The sequence below is a fragment of the Hibiscus syriacus genome, unplaced genomic scaffold (assembly GCF_006381635.1).
Source record: "Hibiscus syriacus cultivar Baekdansim isolate YM2019G1 unplaced genomic scaffold, ASM638163v2 tig00013960_pilon, whole genome shotgun sequence".
NCBI lineage: Eukaryota > Viridiplantae > Streptophyta > Magnoliopsida > Malvales > Malvaceae > Hibiscus > Hibiscus syriacus.
The window spans coordinates 2,004,300-2,022,024 of NW_024062312.1; the positions used below are offsets into that span (position 1 = coordinate 2,004,300).

Consider the following 17,725-nt stretch of genomic DNA (forward strand, 5'->3'; position numbering starts at 1 on the left):
GACATTATCCAGAGAATTTAAATACGTTTAGTTTTTCATTTTATTTTAGTATTCGTCGTTAAAAAAATTTAACACGTTTATTAACTAAATTTTTAATTTTTTCACAAATCAACATTAAATTTTGATCGGAGTACTAAAATGAAATAAAAACTAAACTTTAGGTATAATTTTTGAAAAAAATAAAAATTTAGATACTAAAACGAATCAAAAGTGATAGTTTAAGTACTAAACACATAATTTATCCTAAAATTTATTAGGAACTCTAAATATATTTACTAATTTAAGTTCGTTTACTTAAAATTTCATTATTTTGATAAACATTGACGTTTAAATTTAATATTTCTTTATATTTAGTTTTTTTTATAAAAATAAATTCAGGTCAACGATGACTCTCTTAGTCTAGGATCAAAGCATATGATATCTAAAACCTAATTGAGATTTAAATAAGAATTTACATATTGTCCACCAAGAGTGACGGTGGTAAGATTCGAACTTAACCTTACAAGTACAGATTTTAATTCTTGAATCTCAACCACTTGTTAATAATATATAGTACATTATGATATTATGATGAGATATTTAAAAACTATATTTAAAGCAAAGAGATAAAATTTATATTTCAACTCTTGCTTTATGCACAAACCACCCTATACAAGCCCTTAGGTACTGCATGAAACCGAGAAACAAATCTACTGAGGGTTCAGAAGCAAAATAAAAAACAAAACACTAAGCCTTCTACATTTCTTAAACGCGACGATCACGTCGACGGGCAGTTATTTTCCCGTTCAGCGGAGCCGCACTGTATTAAAGGGGAAACTGAATAGACGAGCTTGACGGGATGGAAGGAGGATCACGGCTACATGGGAGGGGGCGGAGGAGGGAGGATGGTGTTGGCGAGATCTAGGTTCAGTTTCATAAGTTGTGGCATCTGCTTCATTATATCCGGCACGTTGTTATTCATCCTGCAAATGGAAATCAATAGAAGCATGTAAGGATCCTACCGATACCCATGTTCGGATGTACATCGAACACAATGATGAACAAGGGTAGTTGTAAAGGAACTTGATTCTTCTTTTATGACAAACGAATTAAGAGTTCGAGTACCATAGAAAGGGATGTTTAACAAAAACCGGAACTTACTCGTTCATGAGCTTGAGAAGATTGTCCCGAGTTTGGCAGAGGAGGCCGATATTTTCCTGTATCTGGAAAAGGGTAAAGGAGAGTAGAGATATGTTCCATTAGCACCCGCCAAGACCGACTGAACAACACGGAAATTTGGCTTCACCAACACCAACGCACTTCCTCTATTCGCTTTTACATTTTCCGTATTGCAACTATGCTCATAATATATGCTAACTTAAAACATTTAATCCTGGTAATGGCAGATATCAGGCGACACGAGAGACTCCAAATAGTTTTTATAATAGATAGATAGAGAATTGAAGCTATACTACTAGGACTCCGGCATGTTCAAAATTCTCAGTTTTTCCATGTATCTAACAGATATTTGGGAGGTCCGACCCCATACTCATGTCTGAATATACATCGGGACATTGGTGTAAACACGAGTACTTCAAGAAAAATGAAGAGTGAGATTAACTTGGTAGAATTCATCTACTAATAGCATAATTACTTACCTTAAATGACGCAAGATTTTCAGATATTTGATTCAAGGCTTGAGCGTTCTGCTCCAGAAGTTCTCCTGCCACCCCGCCGATGGCTGTGAAATGGCATTAATGCAGTTTTTAGATTAAATTTTCCAACAATAACGGCATGGAAGACAAGGGGTTTTTCATGCTTAGAAAACTTCGGCAACCAGAACACTAAATTCATGTTCCTCGTTTGCGAAACCAATAATCAAGAACAGAAAAGGCATTTGATAAACCAATTAAGGTGTATTTTTAATAAAGTATAAAACTTGCTAGTAAGAATCAACAAAGACTTGGATATTACGAGCGACTTAAAAATTGTCAAAGATAAAATCCAACCTCCGAGTGGAATGCCATCATTGTAGTCCACAGGAATCATTGGAGTTGGATATGGGGGATTACTAGATTGACCAGCAAAATGAGTAGGCTTTGCTGAAGGGTCAACTACTCTTTCCTGAAAGAAAAACAAAAATTATTGTCAAGTGTCTATTGGCCCAAAATATGATCTTAAAATAAAAATATTGCCTTATTTCACATCATATAGACAATATTATCATGAACTGGAAACTATGAAAGAAAACTTTCTGGTAAGTCTAAATATCAGCCAAAGTGGTAAACTTATCATCAGACAAATGACCATACCAAAGAGGCACATCTGAAGAGATATGAATGACCGCGGATAACAATGGACCCAAAGCAAGTTTATCAAGGATAAGCGATTCCTATGAAGTATGAACCTAAGGTAACCGAGCAAAATTCCACCAAAGAAATAACTGCTTAGCAGAAGGAAGAAATTCAATCCTCATCCAACATCTATACTAAGAAAAATTAAACTATTACTCCATAACTCTCTTGAGTTCAAGAAGTTTCCTTCGACTACCTCACATGTATAAGAGAGTTTTCGATCGTGAATGAAAGCATTCATTCACATCTCTTCAGATGTGCATGGTTGGAAGAGGAGTTAGATGGTTAAACAGAGAACTTCTGCAGGACAGTTCCACTGAGAGATAATTTACTTTTAGTTTATGTCTAATTTTATGAATTCTAAGAAGTAACTAAGAAGGCTGTTAGGAGCAATCGGAAAACAAATTAGTGCAACTTTGCTCACATAAAGAGAAAAAAAAACAAGAAACCATACCTTTTTGTCTTTACTTTTCCTGGCATGACAGTGCTCTTCCTTCTTTCTCTTGCTAGTTTCCTTCTTCTGCATAAAGCATAAATTAAGTCATGCACTTATAATAAACAAATACATGCATAAACAACATTTTACTATGTAAAAGCAGAGCAAATATCCTCTGGACCAATCATAAATGCTTCATCAAAAGAGAAAAAAACTTGCATTCATCCATCTGCAACGCAAAGCCACATCCCGTACTGTCTTATTTTGCAAGTTCATGGCTATCTTCGCGTAACGAGTTATGCTCAGATCTAGTGCAAATCTGCAAGAAATACCAAGGCACCACTGAGAAAATTAAATTGACGAACTAAATTCCGCCCGCGGGGGGGGGGGAGAAAAACAATTCAGCTAATTAACCATGAAAGTGAAGTAGTTCAATTAATTGGCATAAAAGAAACAAAATACAAGACAAATTGAATAACAGAAGTAAAAATGATCATCCAGTATTCGTTAATAGCCACGGAATATGAAAAAAATGAAAGGGAGGGGAGCAAACAGAAGAAAGGGACGATTGTCTCTCCATTTGTTTTTCTCCCTCGAGAAACTTAGATACCCATCTCACCAGTAATACCTCCTCCAAGAATGGTTGTTTGAAAAACTTGGTAAAATTGTTTCTTTGATTCTATAATTAACCGAAGTTAAGGAATATAATCAACTCATTCATGAAAATAAACAGAAAAGGAAAATAGTTAGATTATAAAGAATACATATTGTAAAATGAAAAACATAAGTGACATCTAAACATATTAAATCACTCACCAATTTCTGTCTAATAATTGACTCAAAGAAATCCTACCATACCAATCCTAATTACTTGCCAAATTATAAAAAACAATTGGAGACTCCAAGTATGGAATAGAAGAAACTACATGCATATAAACAGCGAACCCAATGTGATTCTCAACACCAAATATCAGCGTTTTATAGTACCCAAAAGAAACAGTTGAAAGAGAGAATCTGTTCTTTGCAGTCATTGCCTAACAAGTGCAACAAACTGGATGGGCAATTGCCAACTACCTAATTAAGAACTTCAGCAGATGCCTTGATGCATGACGCCCCCTCTTATGCGTTACTTAAGAAATAAATGTTCTTAAGCGATACCCCTTCTTATGCGTTACTAAAAACAGTAAATGTTCTTTCTCGCAACAGACTACCTGCACTAAGACTTTTATGTTGACTGGACCACAAGAAAAGTGGCAAAAGACTTGTTTTCAAGTCATCAACTGATACCAGTACCGGGTTCAATGCTTGGACAACCTCTATTCCCTTCCCCTTCTTATGAACTCCAGCAGAAGTCTCAATGCATGCTACCCCTTATGAGTTACATAAAATAAACGTTTTTTGTGCAACAAACTATACATATATAAATGAGGAATCAGATTTCAATTTCCTAACAAGTGTAATGAACTGGATGGACATTTTCCTGACAAGTAACGCAATATAAGGGTCCAACCAGTTCTTTGCCATCATTTCCTAACAAGTGTAACGAACTGGATGAACATTTTCCAGATACTCAATTAAGAACTTCAGCAGATGACTCAAGGTGAGGTATCGCTTCTTATGTGTTACTTGAGAAATAAATGTTATCTGCAGCAACAATATCTAAAATTTATTACTAATAAAATGGGTAGGAGGCTTCACTTTGGACCCAATCCAGTTATTGTTTAAGCTTCCAGATGCATATTTGTAATATATCTCTCTTATTACTAAATAAAGGATGAAGCCATAGCCCACCAACTCCAAAACTACCCTTCTATAATGCAAGGCCCAAGATCATTGCCCTCTACCTCCTTAACTATATCTAAAGAAGTATCTTTTATTCTTCTTTCTTTACATTTATGAAATGCTCTTCTTGCTTGTTCTTGTTTGTTCACCTCATTAATTGCCTACCAAATTATTAAGAAACATTTCTAAAAATGAACTTTTCAGCTTCTTCTCTTTCTGTTTTAGACGAATCTAATTTTTTTCCTCTTCTAGTTACATGTTTGATTAATGAAAATCAGTCAAGAGAACTTCTCATACTATTGTGGCTTGGAGGAAGGAACGAGTTTAACTCAATAAAATGATTTATCGATATAGGCTCGAGTGCTTTTTACTCAAATGCCAGTTTAAAGAGAATAAAAGATCATGATATCATTTATCTAGTCTTATGAGGGATAAAATACTGAATAAAGAACCCTTAATAAGGAAATCATTTAATTTCTTTCCAAAAAGAGGTACATACTAGCATGTCATAATTCATTAGGATATGATAACTAATCTTCTACCTCACAAGCCTACCAGCTAGGAACGAAACTCTCAGTTACCTCTGAATTAAGCACGATACAGGAGGAAAACTAGAAATAAGACAATGATACCAATTAGAGCATGAGTATCATCCATTACATATAGTGCGCCTAACTTTTAGATTACTTACCAAGATAAGTCACCTGATGTTTCTTTTACTTCTTTTGACACAAAAGAAATAACATATTATTTTGCCAAACCACACGGTAACTACTAAACATGGGGAAGCTTAGCCCAAATAAAGGTTTTATCCACAGAAAAGATTAAAAACAAAACCATATCGAGCAAACACAAAAACATATAACGAAATAATGAATGGTTCAATCATCAACAGAAATAGAAAATTTCACTCTTGAAACTTTAAGATCCAATATCAAAAACTTTTGCTTGTCTCCAGGTTACCAATGGTAAGCGCCAGTAAGATATAGAAGATCAAAATTCTTTTTATTTTCTTTTCCTTCTTCCCCATTGCTAACAGGTAAAGATTGGAGATTCCAAGAAGGGAAACAAGGTGGGTTGTGGGAACTGGGAAGGGTGTTGTGAAGAAGACAATGGGTATTGAAAAAACATGGATTGGGGATACGATATAGGAAAAGAACGCAAAATGGAAGAAGCAAGCAAAAAATTAAAGGAGACATGATAGGCAAAATGAATGAAAATTGAGAAGGATGGAAAATCACAAGAGAAAATTTGATTTTTATAATATTTATATATAAAAAAGTCTAAATTAGTGTAGTGAAGTTATTGACCTAACTAAATGTAACTAAATTTAGTCCCATTAAGAAAAGAAATGCAGAAAACAAAGGAAGTTTAAGAGAACCACATTCTTATGAGCAGATCAGATAAAGTTTGAATACCATGATTTCCAAATACAAGAACAATAGTCGGAGGAAGTAAGATGCTTTAGATATGTAAGCCACTTGATTAGATGTCCAGACACTAAGAAAGATGCAAAACATACAAAAAAAGTTATACTTTCAATTATGGAACCACCACGTTGCACCTTTTAAAGACAGGTGATCGTGATTCAATAAGTTTCAATATAATTCAAGCCAAAAGTAACCCAAATGTTAGAGAACAGACATTATTCAAATGCCTCCTAATGGAAATATAATATCTGAGGTCAGCGCTATCCACTTCCAAGCACAATATTTCATTTTACCTTCAGTATTTTGGCACCAAAAAAGCTACAATGACAAACATAAGATTTCTAAACAGCATTTAAAACACCTAGTTTATGACCTATGTTGCTCTGGCTTTTCATTTTTCTTGAAATACTCATGTCCGATACCTGTGTCCAACACACAGATATGGGATATGACATCCAAGGTCCTCAGAATACATGAAAAACCATATAAAAAGGTCTAACCATAACCATGTCAGAAACAGACACATTCGAGTAACTTAGCTTACAGCAATTTAAATACTCAGATTGCAACTATGATAAACAAGTTGAGAATACATAAAACATCTCAAACCATTGAATGGAACAGTGATGGATATAATTAAATACGTTGCTCCCATACATATCGGCTACCAACTTTTCCCTGGCCTCTAAAAAACTTATGCACTGCAATATTTACAGACTATTGGCTTATTTATCATTTGCAAACAGTTCTAAGAAACCACAATTCAAACAAGAACCCAACTAAAAAATTTGCATTTCTAGCATAAAAAAATAAAAAAAAATCTACGTTAAAAACTACAAAGATCTACAAAAGATAATTCCACCTAAACTCTACGAAACTAAAAGAAGAAAAACAAAAGACAAAAGAGTACTCACGTTTTTAACCAGTCTTCGAGTATAACTTGCTCTTCTAATGTCCAATCCATCGAAATACCAGGGTTATGCTTCAAACCCGAACCCAAGGTGTCGGGTGCCGGATTCCCGTTGTTCAAGTGTGCTCCATTAAAAGAGGGGGACGGGCGATTCGCTTCTTGTTGATGGTTCCCCGGTGGGTTCGCCATCAAATTTAGCTTCAAAAGAAGAATCTCCGATTTTCAACCCCGCCCCACTTTTTTTAGGTTTTACATAAATCAGAGTGGGAATCAAACAATAAAAGATAACAACCCTTCAGAGATAAGAGAATCGGTTACTTCCCATCAGCTGAAGCGTTCCCGCCATTAAAGAAACAACACCCAGATTAAAAAAAACACACACAAGGGGAAATAGCTATCAAAGATTATCAAAGCTAAATCAGAATTCAAATATGGGAAAATATTAGATTAAAGGGAGCTGTTCTAACTCGAAATTGAATCAGCACAAAAGAAAAGGGAGAAAAAAACTAAGAATTCGAGAGACAGAGAGAGACAAATAGAGATTCTTGTACCGGAAAAGTGTAGGAACATAGGTGAAATCAAATCATAATCGAATTTGAATTGTGAGACAAAAATCAAAAGGTTGCTTTCTGATTTGAAGTTACATAGTTCAAAAAGCACATTTAAGATCCGTTTCGAAAAACAGATTCTGGAAATATATTTTAGTGAAATGGATCATATTTCATAAAAACATTTTCTGAATATTATTTATTATTATTTTTATTAAGGGTCTGTTTGTTTAGCTGTAATTGGTTTTCCAGAAAATGAATTATTGGAATTTGAATTACTGGAATTTGAATTACTGGAAAATGAATTACTGGAATTTGAATTCTGGAAAATGAATTACATTTCTGTAAAATGAATTACATTTCTGGAAAATGAATTACATTTCTGGAAAACATCTGGAAAACGTTTTTATGATGTTTGGAAGATGTTATTTAAACATTTTTTCGGTATATTTTAGTGAAATAAAATTTTATAAATTATATTAATTATTTATTAAAGTAATAGTACTATATTATATTATAAAAATATTAATTAGTATATTTTAATCTTTACTAAAATATTATTGAAATATATAAATAAAATTATTCATTATTAAATATATAAAAAAATTTATTATATATTATTAAAATAAAAATATAATATATTATATTATTATAATATAATTGATTATTTTATATAATATTAAAAATATAATATTATATTATTATAAATATTAATAAATATATTTTAAATATTTTAATAATTAATATTTTGATGAAAATGATATTAAAATATTTTATTAATATTAAATTCATAAAATAAAATTATTTTGAGTATTTTTGCTTTGAAGTGTAAAGTTCGGAAAATGACTTACGGAAAATGAATCCATAAGTCATTTTACAGAAAACACAAAGGAAATTCTGTTACTAGGAAAATGAATTACATTCCGAAAAACGAATTACGTGAAACAAACACGGGAAAACGTTTTCCAGAAAACGAATTACGTGAAACAAACACGGGAAAACGTTTTCCGGAAAACGAATTACGTGAAACAAACACAGGAAAACGTTTTCCGGAAAACGAATTACGTGAAACAAACACGGGAAAACATTTTCCGGGAAAATGAATTACGTGAAACAAACACATGAATTCGGGGAAAACCAATTCCGTAATTTCAATTACGGGAAACAAACAGACCCTAAGTTAAGATAATTATAAAATATTATATATTTTAAAAACTTTTAATTATTTAATTATAAATGTCTAATTATCTTGCTGCAATTCATACTGCTCGAACTTATAACATCTAGTAATAACTACGATTTTTTTAATCACTGAGGTAAATTGATTAGTATTTTATTTTCTATTAGCTAGTAAATTTTTTAAAATTCTTTATTATAAATATCAAATACAATATATAATATTGTTCATTAACAAAATAATAATATTATTTTTAAAATTTTAGAATAATTTATTTAATATTATTTAAGTAAATATTTATATTAAAATATTACATTTATAATTTTATAAATAAAAATATTAAATAATAATGTTTTGAGTTCTTACGCTTTAAAATAAAATAAAATTATTTATTATTATATTAATTATTTATTGAAATAGAAATAATAGATTATTAATTATATATTAAAATAATAATATTATTAAAATATTAAAAATTATAATAGTAAAGTAAAATGTTATATTATATTTTAAATATTTAATAATTTAATAATTTTATTTTTATGAAATTAACACATAATATTCTATTAATAATTTATTATATATTATTAAAACAAAATATAATACCATATATTATAATAATATAATAATAAAATAGAAAATATTATAAAAATTATCAATAAATATAATTTAATATTTAATTTTTATTAAATAATATATAAATATTAAATAATAATGTTTTGAGTTCTTAATCTTTAAAGTGAAAAGTTCACAGGATGACTTACAAAAAATCAGACCGTAAATTATTTTTAAAAAAATTAAAGGAAATTTAGTTGAACAAGAAAATGAATTACATTGATCATCTGTTTTCTTCCGAACAAACGTTAGAAAATAAATAAAATCTTTTTTTTCTAAAAAAAACCAATTATAATAAAGAAACAATCAGACCCTTAGTTATTTTATTTTATTTTTCATTTGATATATTCATTTGGTAGCTATTGATGTTTTCATATTAGCCGACTTTAGGAACTTACCTAAGCTAAGTCCAAATGACTGTTTTGCTCCTCTGAAAATAATAAAATATATACATATTTAATTAATTGTTATTAAACATATTTTTGTCAACTAAATTTATAATTATTAATATGGAACATATTTTAATTTTGTTTCACATTCATTTTTAGTTTTGATTTTAGATAATTTAAAAAAGTTATTATTTGATATAATAACAATATAAATTTATATTTTATTAATGTCAATATTTATATTAAAAAGAAAAAGAAAAATCTTAAATTGTAAAAGTGATGGTACTAAAAGTCCTATTATAATATTTCTTGAGAAGAGAGTAATGATCTCGGTATAAATGGTATCGAAATTATTTTTGACTATTTGATTTCACGAATATCAGAGTGATTCTTTAATCGTATTACCCTAATAGATTGATTAAACATGATAAAAACTTGTAATAAGAGCGTTGCAAAAATTGAGGTTTAAATATAAAATAAGTGCATAAAATATAACGCTTTTCATGAATAGGTGTTTAAATTATTTTGGGAATGATTTCGGTTTCTAATGTTACAATTGTTACCATTTTATGTGTTCCGACCACCAATAGCTTTAATTTCACCCGTTAAGTGACACGTTTCACAATATGATAATTTTAAAATTTTTATTTAAAATTTTAAAAAAAAATTATATTTAAAAAACATAAATTTTAAAATAACCCCAAAAGTTCAAAAACATTCATTTCAACCCAGAAAAAGAGTTACGTATGAGTATGAGGATGGCAGAGATTACGTCGATGACGAAGATAGTGGTCGGAAAAGGTGGTGGTAGGTTAGGGTCAGGATTTTGAGATTTTAAGGATTTTGAGATTTTTTTTTATAATTTAAGAGAAATTAAGTTTTTTTTTATAAAATATAATAATATTTTTAATATTTTTTAAAAAATAAATTTTAAAATTATAAGATTATAAAACATGTCAGTTAACGGATAAAATTAATGCCGTTGACGGACTGAGCACCTAACACCTAAAGTGTTAACGTTTATAACATTAAAGATCAGTATCATTCAAAAAAAAAATTAAACACCTATTCATCCCAAAATTAAAAGAGAGAGAACATCACACAATAAAGAAATAGTTAAAAAAACTTAAAATTTAGGAATGATATTATTACTAGTCTTATTAAACATGTCTTCAGAGAAAAATAATATGTTCGAATTCCTTCATTTTCGTGTAAATTTATTATAGATCAGGTTTAATCCTTTAACTTAACTAGGAGTGAACATTCGATCAAATCGAGTTAAAAAATTTAGAGTTATTCGATAGGCCTGTAAACGAACCGAACGCAAACGAACGGATGTATGTTCATGTTTGTTCATTTAATAAATAAACGAACACGAACATAAACGAACAAAATTATTTTTTGTTCATATTCGTTTATTAAGGAATATAACTTGTTCATGTTCGTTCATTTAATAAATAAACGAACACGAACATAAATGAACATGAACATAAACGTTGGAGACCCTACCTAGGGGTGTAAACGAGCCGAGTCAAGCTCGAGTATTGCTGAGCTCGACTCAAACTCTAAAACTTTCAAAGTCAGCTCGACTCGAAAACTCGCGAGCTTAAAATTATCAAGTTCGACTCGAACTCGAAATATAATATTGAAACTCGACTCGAACTCGAAAAGGCTCGAACTCAAAAAAAATTAAGAGCTTAATTAAAACTCGAGACTCGAGCTCGATTCTGAGCTCGATTCAAGCTCGACATTGCCCCAAGCGCAAAGATGCTTAAACCTATTCTCCCCCATCTTCTTTTACATAAGTTACCAACCCCGAGCTACTTGTTTGCTACTGATGTGAGATTGCATAACGTTCCTCCACTTTCTTTCTTCATCTCTTCCTTTAACAACAGTCGAGATGAACACAGATTGTGTTTCATGTGATTGCCGACCTTAATCCTTGGGGATCAAACAAACATGTCCTTAGCTTCGTGCTATGTAGAAGTTGAAAATTGAGACTTCTCTTTGCTCATCGGATAACCAGCTGGTGGCGCAATCACATAGGGTTCCGACGCAGTGGATGTTGACGGTGCTGGGTATGCAGCTTATGGATCGTTCAAAAAGAACTAAACCATGTTAATATTGTTGGGTTTTCCAAATAAAATTGGGTTAATTATGGAGTTGGTCATCAGAATATCAGATGAATTAATATTTTTAAGATACTTACAAATTGGTCACCAAAATTGATTTAAGAAGATTGAGTTAAACATAAATGAATGAACATAAACGAACATAACCGAATGAACATAATTGAACGAACATAACCGAACGTTCATTAACGTAAATGAACGAACGAGACCTATGTTCATGTTCGTTCATTTAATTAAACGAACACAAAATCTTGTTCATGTTCGTTCATTTAATAAATAAACGCATATAAACGAACTTTCTGCCGCACGGTTCATGAACGGTTCGCTGAACGTTCAGTTCATTTACAAGTCTATTATTTGAGTTGACAAGTTATATTTTATAATTGGGAGTTGACTTGAAATTTTTTCGAGTCGAATCGAGTTTATAAAATTAGAGTAAAGTCAAAATTTTGAAGTTTCTATTTAAATTTAATTGTAAATATTTACAATATTATAACATTATTTGATTCTAATTTAAATGAGATTTTACAACCATATACAATACATATATAAATTTTCGTATTTTTTCATATGTAATTTACATACCATATAAAGTCAAAGGAGTCGGCTCAAATTTTGACTCAAACTTGAATATATATCTACTAATTACTATAAATTTTAAGTTATTCGAGCTGTATTTTACAACTCGATTTGATATTAAAATTTTTCGAGTCGAGTTGATGAAATTACAACTCGAAGTCAATTTGAATTGAGTTTTTTCTTGTGGGAAATCGAATTTTCGAGTCGAATCGAGTTTTAATCTCCCCTAAACTTAACCCAACCCACGAACGATCTGATGGACTGATTCACATGAAAATGATAGGCCTTTTATATATACTTTTGCTTTGGAAAAGTACCTTTCTTTCTACACATTACTTTTGAAAAGCATCTTTTGTCCCTCATTTTTCATTTCTTTACCCTCTCTTAAGGGAAAGCTCGGTTCAAAAAAAAAATAAAAAAAAAATAAAATAAAACCGAATCGAATCGAATCGAACCGAACCGAATCGAACCGAACCGAACATACAAAATATAAAAAGATTGCTAATTAAAAACACAAAACAACAAGATGGCCTAAAGATATATTTCCTAGTTGAACTGAACAGTTTTTATCAATTTAAAGTTCTGATAATACTAAGGAAATCTGATACATAATTAATTTTTGATCGTTCTTTCTTCAGCCGATGAGCTTCATTTCTTTCGTCAGCATAACAGAAGTATCACTCTTGGATAATCAACAGGTGAAAGAAAAATGAGGTATACATAAGAAATCCGTTAAAAGGAAAAACATATCTAAAAAAGGATGTGAAAGAACATCATACTTTAGCAGTAGAACCCACTTCAGCTTCATATATCGGGATGCCATCTCGGCTAATGATGATAAAACAAGTTGTAGTCGTCATCCTTGTGCCACGGCAAGATCAACTCTAGTTGATGGAATTCTGACATCAAAAGAGACAAGAACATATGCCATATGGTACGTAGAACGCGTAAAGCACACACAAATACAAGTTGAGGCAAACATGAAGGCCTATCAATATTCAACACTAACACCCGAGTCTGAGTAACATAGAGTTCAAAGCTCAAACAGTGCATCATAATCATGCTTTCGAAATAAAGGAGCTGCAACTGATTGAAAGCTTCAACTAACTCAACATAAAAACCCCTTTGATCCACAAAAATCTCTAAGCTTTCGGATGTTAAGACAAAAATTCAACGCAATCCCGACCAAGTTAAAACCAAACAGACAAAGGCTCCTGTTTTGACTTTCCCATTACATGCCTAAACCAGGGATTTAAATAGTGGTATGCTATCATAATAGTGGTGCCATCTAAAACCGTTGTTGCACGGCCGCAATACGCGCAATGACCGTAATAGCATCTATTATATCTGCAATAGCGATAAAATTGAGACAATTGAAAACACAACCGCAATTTAAATCTCTGGCCGAAATTACACTAGAATTGTTATACCAAGAATTTGCTTTTTGTGAAAGAACTCACTATTTCTAGCTATATTCTTTAATTTCAATCAAATAACTAAATCTAGGCTGACACCAAATTGTGATTCTTGACTGTATATCTCTCCATATTTCCGATCAATCAAGCATAATTCTTAACATTTCATTCTCCTATGAGAAGATTTCGTTGTTGTATGGAAAAATCAAGATTCAGAACGTTGAAAGATACAAATATCAACCCGAATTTAGACAACCCAAATCATAACTATAGCATGAACATCATATATATATATATATATATATTAGCTGGGTATTTGCATCTGATTCGGGTTATTATGAGTTTTGGTGAGTCAATCTACTTCTAGGGAGGTTGTAAGGGTTTAACTTTTCAATCATCAACTGAATCTTTCCTATGTTCTTTCTCATTGATCATAATCAACTGCTAAACTATAATAATATGCATTTCTGATGCAGGGGGATCCGAGACAGATGATGCTGAGCTGTCAGATTGCACGTTGATGGCGCTGAGATACCATGAGTTGGCAGATCAGCGCAAAGGCGGGAATTGATTGTGACATGTTCCTCATTGGGGTCGTTTTGAGTATGTTTCAGTCTTTTGGCCATAACTTTGGCTACAGGTGTCAGAATCGCGCATAAGACCCCAATCCGGAAAGCTCTTTTCGACGCGCACGCTCTCCACATGGAGCCATGTGGCCTTTTTTTCAACCTCAAATTCTGCCGTTTTCCCCTCCGAATCACTAGATTTAGTTATTTTTTACTATTTATGGTAATATTTTGATTGTTAATTAGGAAGTCAATTTAAATCCGATTGAGACCGGATTTTTGGGAGATTGCTTATTTTATTTCGAATTTCAATTTAGAGTGATTTTCGGGATTTTGCTATTTTTGGCAAAATTCGAATAAAGACGATTTTTGCTATTTTTGGCAAAATTCGAATAAAGACGATTTTTTTGCTATAACAGTCCGGCTTGTGGACTGCTTTTGAGATGGTTATTGATTTTATAATATTTTATTAAACCCTAGAGACTTTTTTTTCTCTGGTTTTTGGGCGAATTTTCTCTTGTGAATCGTCTGTCGGAGCTAGCCTACAGGATAATCACTATTCTGTCTGGTGTCAGTTGGTGTCAGAGCTTCAACATCTTCTTGGGAAATTTCACCAGTTTCAATGGCTGGAGGTCGTGGTCGTGGTCGTCGTGAGCAGGTTCCGAATGAGGAAGCCCAACGCCGTGATCGCAGCGTTTAGGATGTGATGATTGCGGATTTGCAGAGGCAAGTCGCAGAATTAACCCAGCGCCTGACGGCGCAGGATTTAGAGGATCGTGAGGCCTCTGATCACGATACCAATTCCACTTTCGAAAACCCATATCACAATCGCGCAGGATTCCGGGGCGCAGGATTCCGGGAGCACCGTGGTCGGGAGGAGCGTCATGGAGACCTCGGTTTTCGGGTCGATCTCCCCGAGTTTTCTGGTACATTATAGGCCGAGGGATTCGTGGATTGGATTAATGAAGTGGAGCGTATTTTTGAATATAAGGAAGTCCCCGATCGTGTGAAAGTGAAACTGATCGCCATCAAACTCAAGGGCAGAGCATCTGCATGGTGGGAACAGTTACGACGTTCACGAGAAAGACAGGGCAAAGCCAAGATCACTGATTGGGAGAAGATGAAAAAGAAGATGAAGGGCCACTTCCTTCCCTTCGGCTACACGCAAACCTTATTTCAGCGACTTCATGCGTTGAGGCAGGGCGCGCGATCAGTCGATGATTACACGGAGGAGTTTTACCAATTGGTCGCCCGGAACGATTTATCTGAGACGGAGGAGCAGATGGTGGTGCGATATTTGGGGGGTTTACGCCAGCCCTTGCAAGATGTCCTCAGCCTTCATTCATTGTGGAGTGTTTCGGAAGCATACCAGCGTGCACTTGCTGTTGAAAAACAGCAAAACAGGAGACCAGTGATCAGGAGCGATCACAACAGTCGACCAGTTCGCCCTCAAGAGTCCCGTCCTGCTTTGCAGCCACCGCAGGGTAATTCTAACCCTACTATTAGATGTTTTCGTTGTGGTGAACAAGGGCATAGGGCGACTGATTGCAGGAAGCCTGCTAGTCAAAAGGGCAAAAATTTGTTGATTGAGGAAAACGTGGAAGACGAGACTGAGGAGATTGACGAGCCCGTGTATGACGATGATGAGACTGATGATGTGCTGTATGGAGATGGTCATGAGACTCTGGTCGTTCGCAAGAGTCTACTTACCCCCAAGGGCGATTCAGGGGACGATTGGTTGAGAACCAATATTTTCCACACGACTTTCACAGTTGCAGATAAAGTCTGCAAAATGATCATTGACAGCGACAGTTGTGAGAATGTAGTGTCCGAGGAGGTTGTCCAGAAATTGCAGTTGAAGACGGACCGTCATCCTAAGCCATACAAGTTGTCATGGCTAAATAAACAGTGAGGTAACAGTTGATAGGCGATGCCTCGTGTCTTTTTCAATTGGTAGAAAATATTTTGATAATGCCTGGTGTGATGTTGTGTCTATGGATGCGTGTCATATATTGTTGGGTCGACCTTGGCAGTATGATCGCAGTGTCATTCATGATGGACGGAAGAATACATATTCCCTTAGCATCAAGGGAAAAAAGATTGTGTTGGCACCCCGGCGGGAAGGACTTACTCCTACCCCAGTAACCCATAATACTAATCTGCTTTCTATGTCCAGGTTTTTAGATGAGATTGAGCATGGCGACGTGGTCTATGCCTTGCTACCTTGCGAGAACAATGCAGTAGACGTGGATACAGATTTACCAGTAGAGGTGCAGCGGTTGCTAGCAGAATTCTCTAACTTGATGCCAGAGGATCTTCCTCCTGGACTACCACCTATGAGGGATATTCAGCATCAAATTGACCTTGTTCCTGGGTCAAGTTTTCCAAATCGACCAGCATATCGCCTCAGTCCCAAGGAGGCCGAAGAGTTGCAGCGACAGGTGGAAGAGTTGTTGGAGAGGGGCTATATCCGAGAGAGTATGAGCCCATGTGCAGTCCCTGCTCTGTTAGTGCCAAAGAAAGATGGTTCTTGGCGTATGTCTGTTGACAGCCGAGCGATCAACAGAATTACAGTGAAGTACCGGTTTCCAATTCCCCGTCTAGATGATATGTTGGATCAGCTATCTGGTTCTAAGATCTTCTCAAAAATTGACCTTAAGAGCGGTTACCACCAAATCAGAATAAGGCCTGGAGATGAGTGGAAGACGGCGTTTAAAACGCCACAAGGGTTGTATGAGTGGATGGTCATGCCTTTTGGGTTATCCAATGCACCCAGTACATTCATGAGATTTATGCATCAGGTCTTGCGGCCTTTTATGGGGAAATTTGTTGTAGTTTACTTCGATGATATCCTCGTTTATAGTCCGACATGGACTTCACACTTCGATCACCTCCGTGCTGTTTTTGAGATGCTGAAAACGAAGTGCTTGTTTGTCAATCAAAAGAAGTGTTCTTTCTTCACTACTTCTGTGACTTTTCTTGGTTTTGTTGTGTCTACTGATGGTGTTCATGCAGATCAGTCAAAGATAGATGCAGTCTTGGAGTGGCCCAGACCAAGAACCTTACATGACATCCGAAGTTTCCATGGCTTAGCGTCTTTTTACCGTCGATTCATTAGAAATTTCAGTACTCTGATCGCCCCTATCACAGAGTGCCTCAAGGGGCGTGATTTCCAGTGGTCTGAGGAGGCAGAGGCCAGTTTTCAACTGGTCAAGCAGAAGATGACCGAGGCTCCAGTTTTGGCACTTCCAGATTTTGACAAAGTGTTCGAGGTAAATTGTGATGCATCTGGCGTTGGCATTGGTGGTGTTCTGAGTCAGGCAGGTCGTCCGGTTGCTTTTACTATTTATGGTAATATTTCGATTGTTAATTAGGAAGTCAATTTAAATCCGATTTAGACCGGATTTTTGGGA

The 17,725-nt window shown here is 33.9% G+C and overlaps 1 protein-coding gene across 1 annotated transcript; it reads right to left on the minus strand.

Moving 5' to 3' along the window:
• Positions 1–552: 552 nt before the first annotated feature.
• Positions 553–7,452, minus strand: LOC120206543. Its single transcript, XM_039206168.1, has 7 exons — positions 6,896–7,452; positions 2,989–3,088; positions 2,788–2,853; positions 1,989–2,103; positions 1,638–1,720; positions 1,141–1,202; positions 553–962 (listed from the first exon to the last, which is right to left on the minus strand). The coding sequence occupies exons 1-7, from the start codon at positions 7,078–7,080 to the stop codon at positions 857–859; spliced, it is 717 nt and encodes a 238-aa protein (XP_039062099.1). The 5' UTR covers positions 7,081–7,452; the 3' UTR covers positions 553–856.
• Positions 7,453–17,725: the final 10,273 nt, after the last annotated feature.

Bases quoted from the DNA above. Each gene is read 5' to 3' on its own strand.
- LOC120206543 (XM_039206168.1), bottom strand. From the start codon at position 7,080: ATGGCGAACCCACCGGGGAACCATCAACAAGAAGCGAATCGCCCGTCC. The intron at 3,089-6,895 runs GTGAGTACTCTT...TATTTCTTGCAG, and splicing joins CTCGAAGACTGGTTAAAAAC to ATTTGCACTAGATCTGAGCA. The intron at 2,104-2,787 runs GTATGGTTTCTT...TTTTTCTTTCAG, and splicing joins GGAAAAGTAAAGACAAAAAG to GAAAGAGTAGTTGACCCTTC.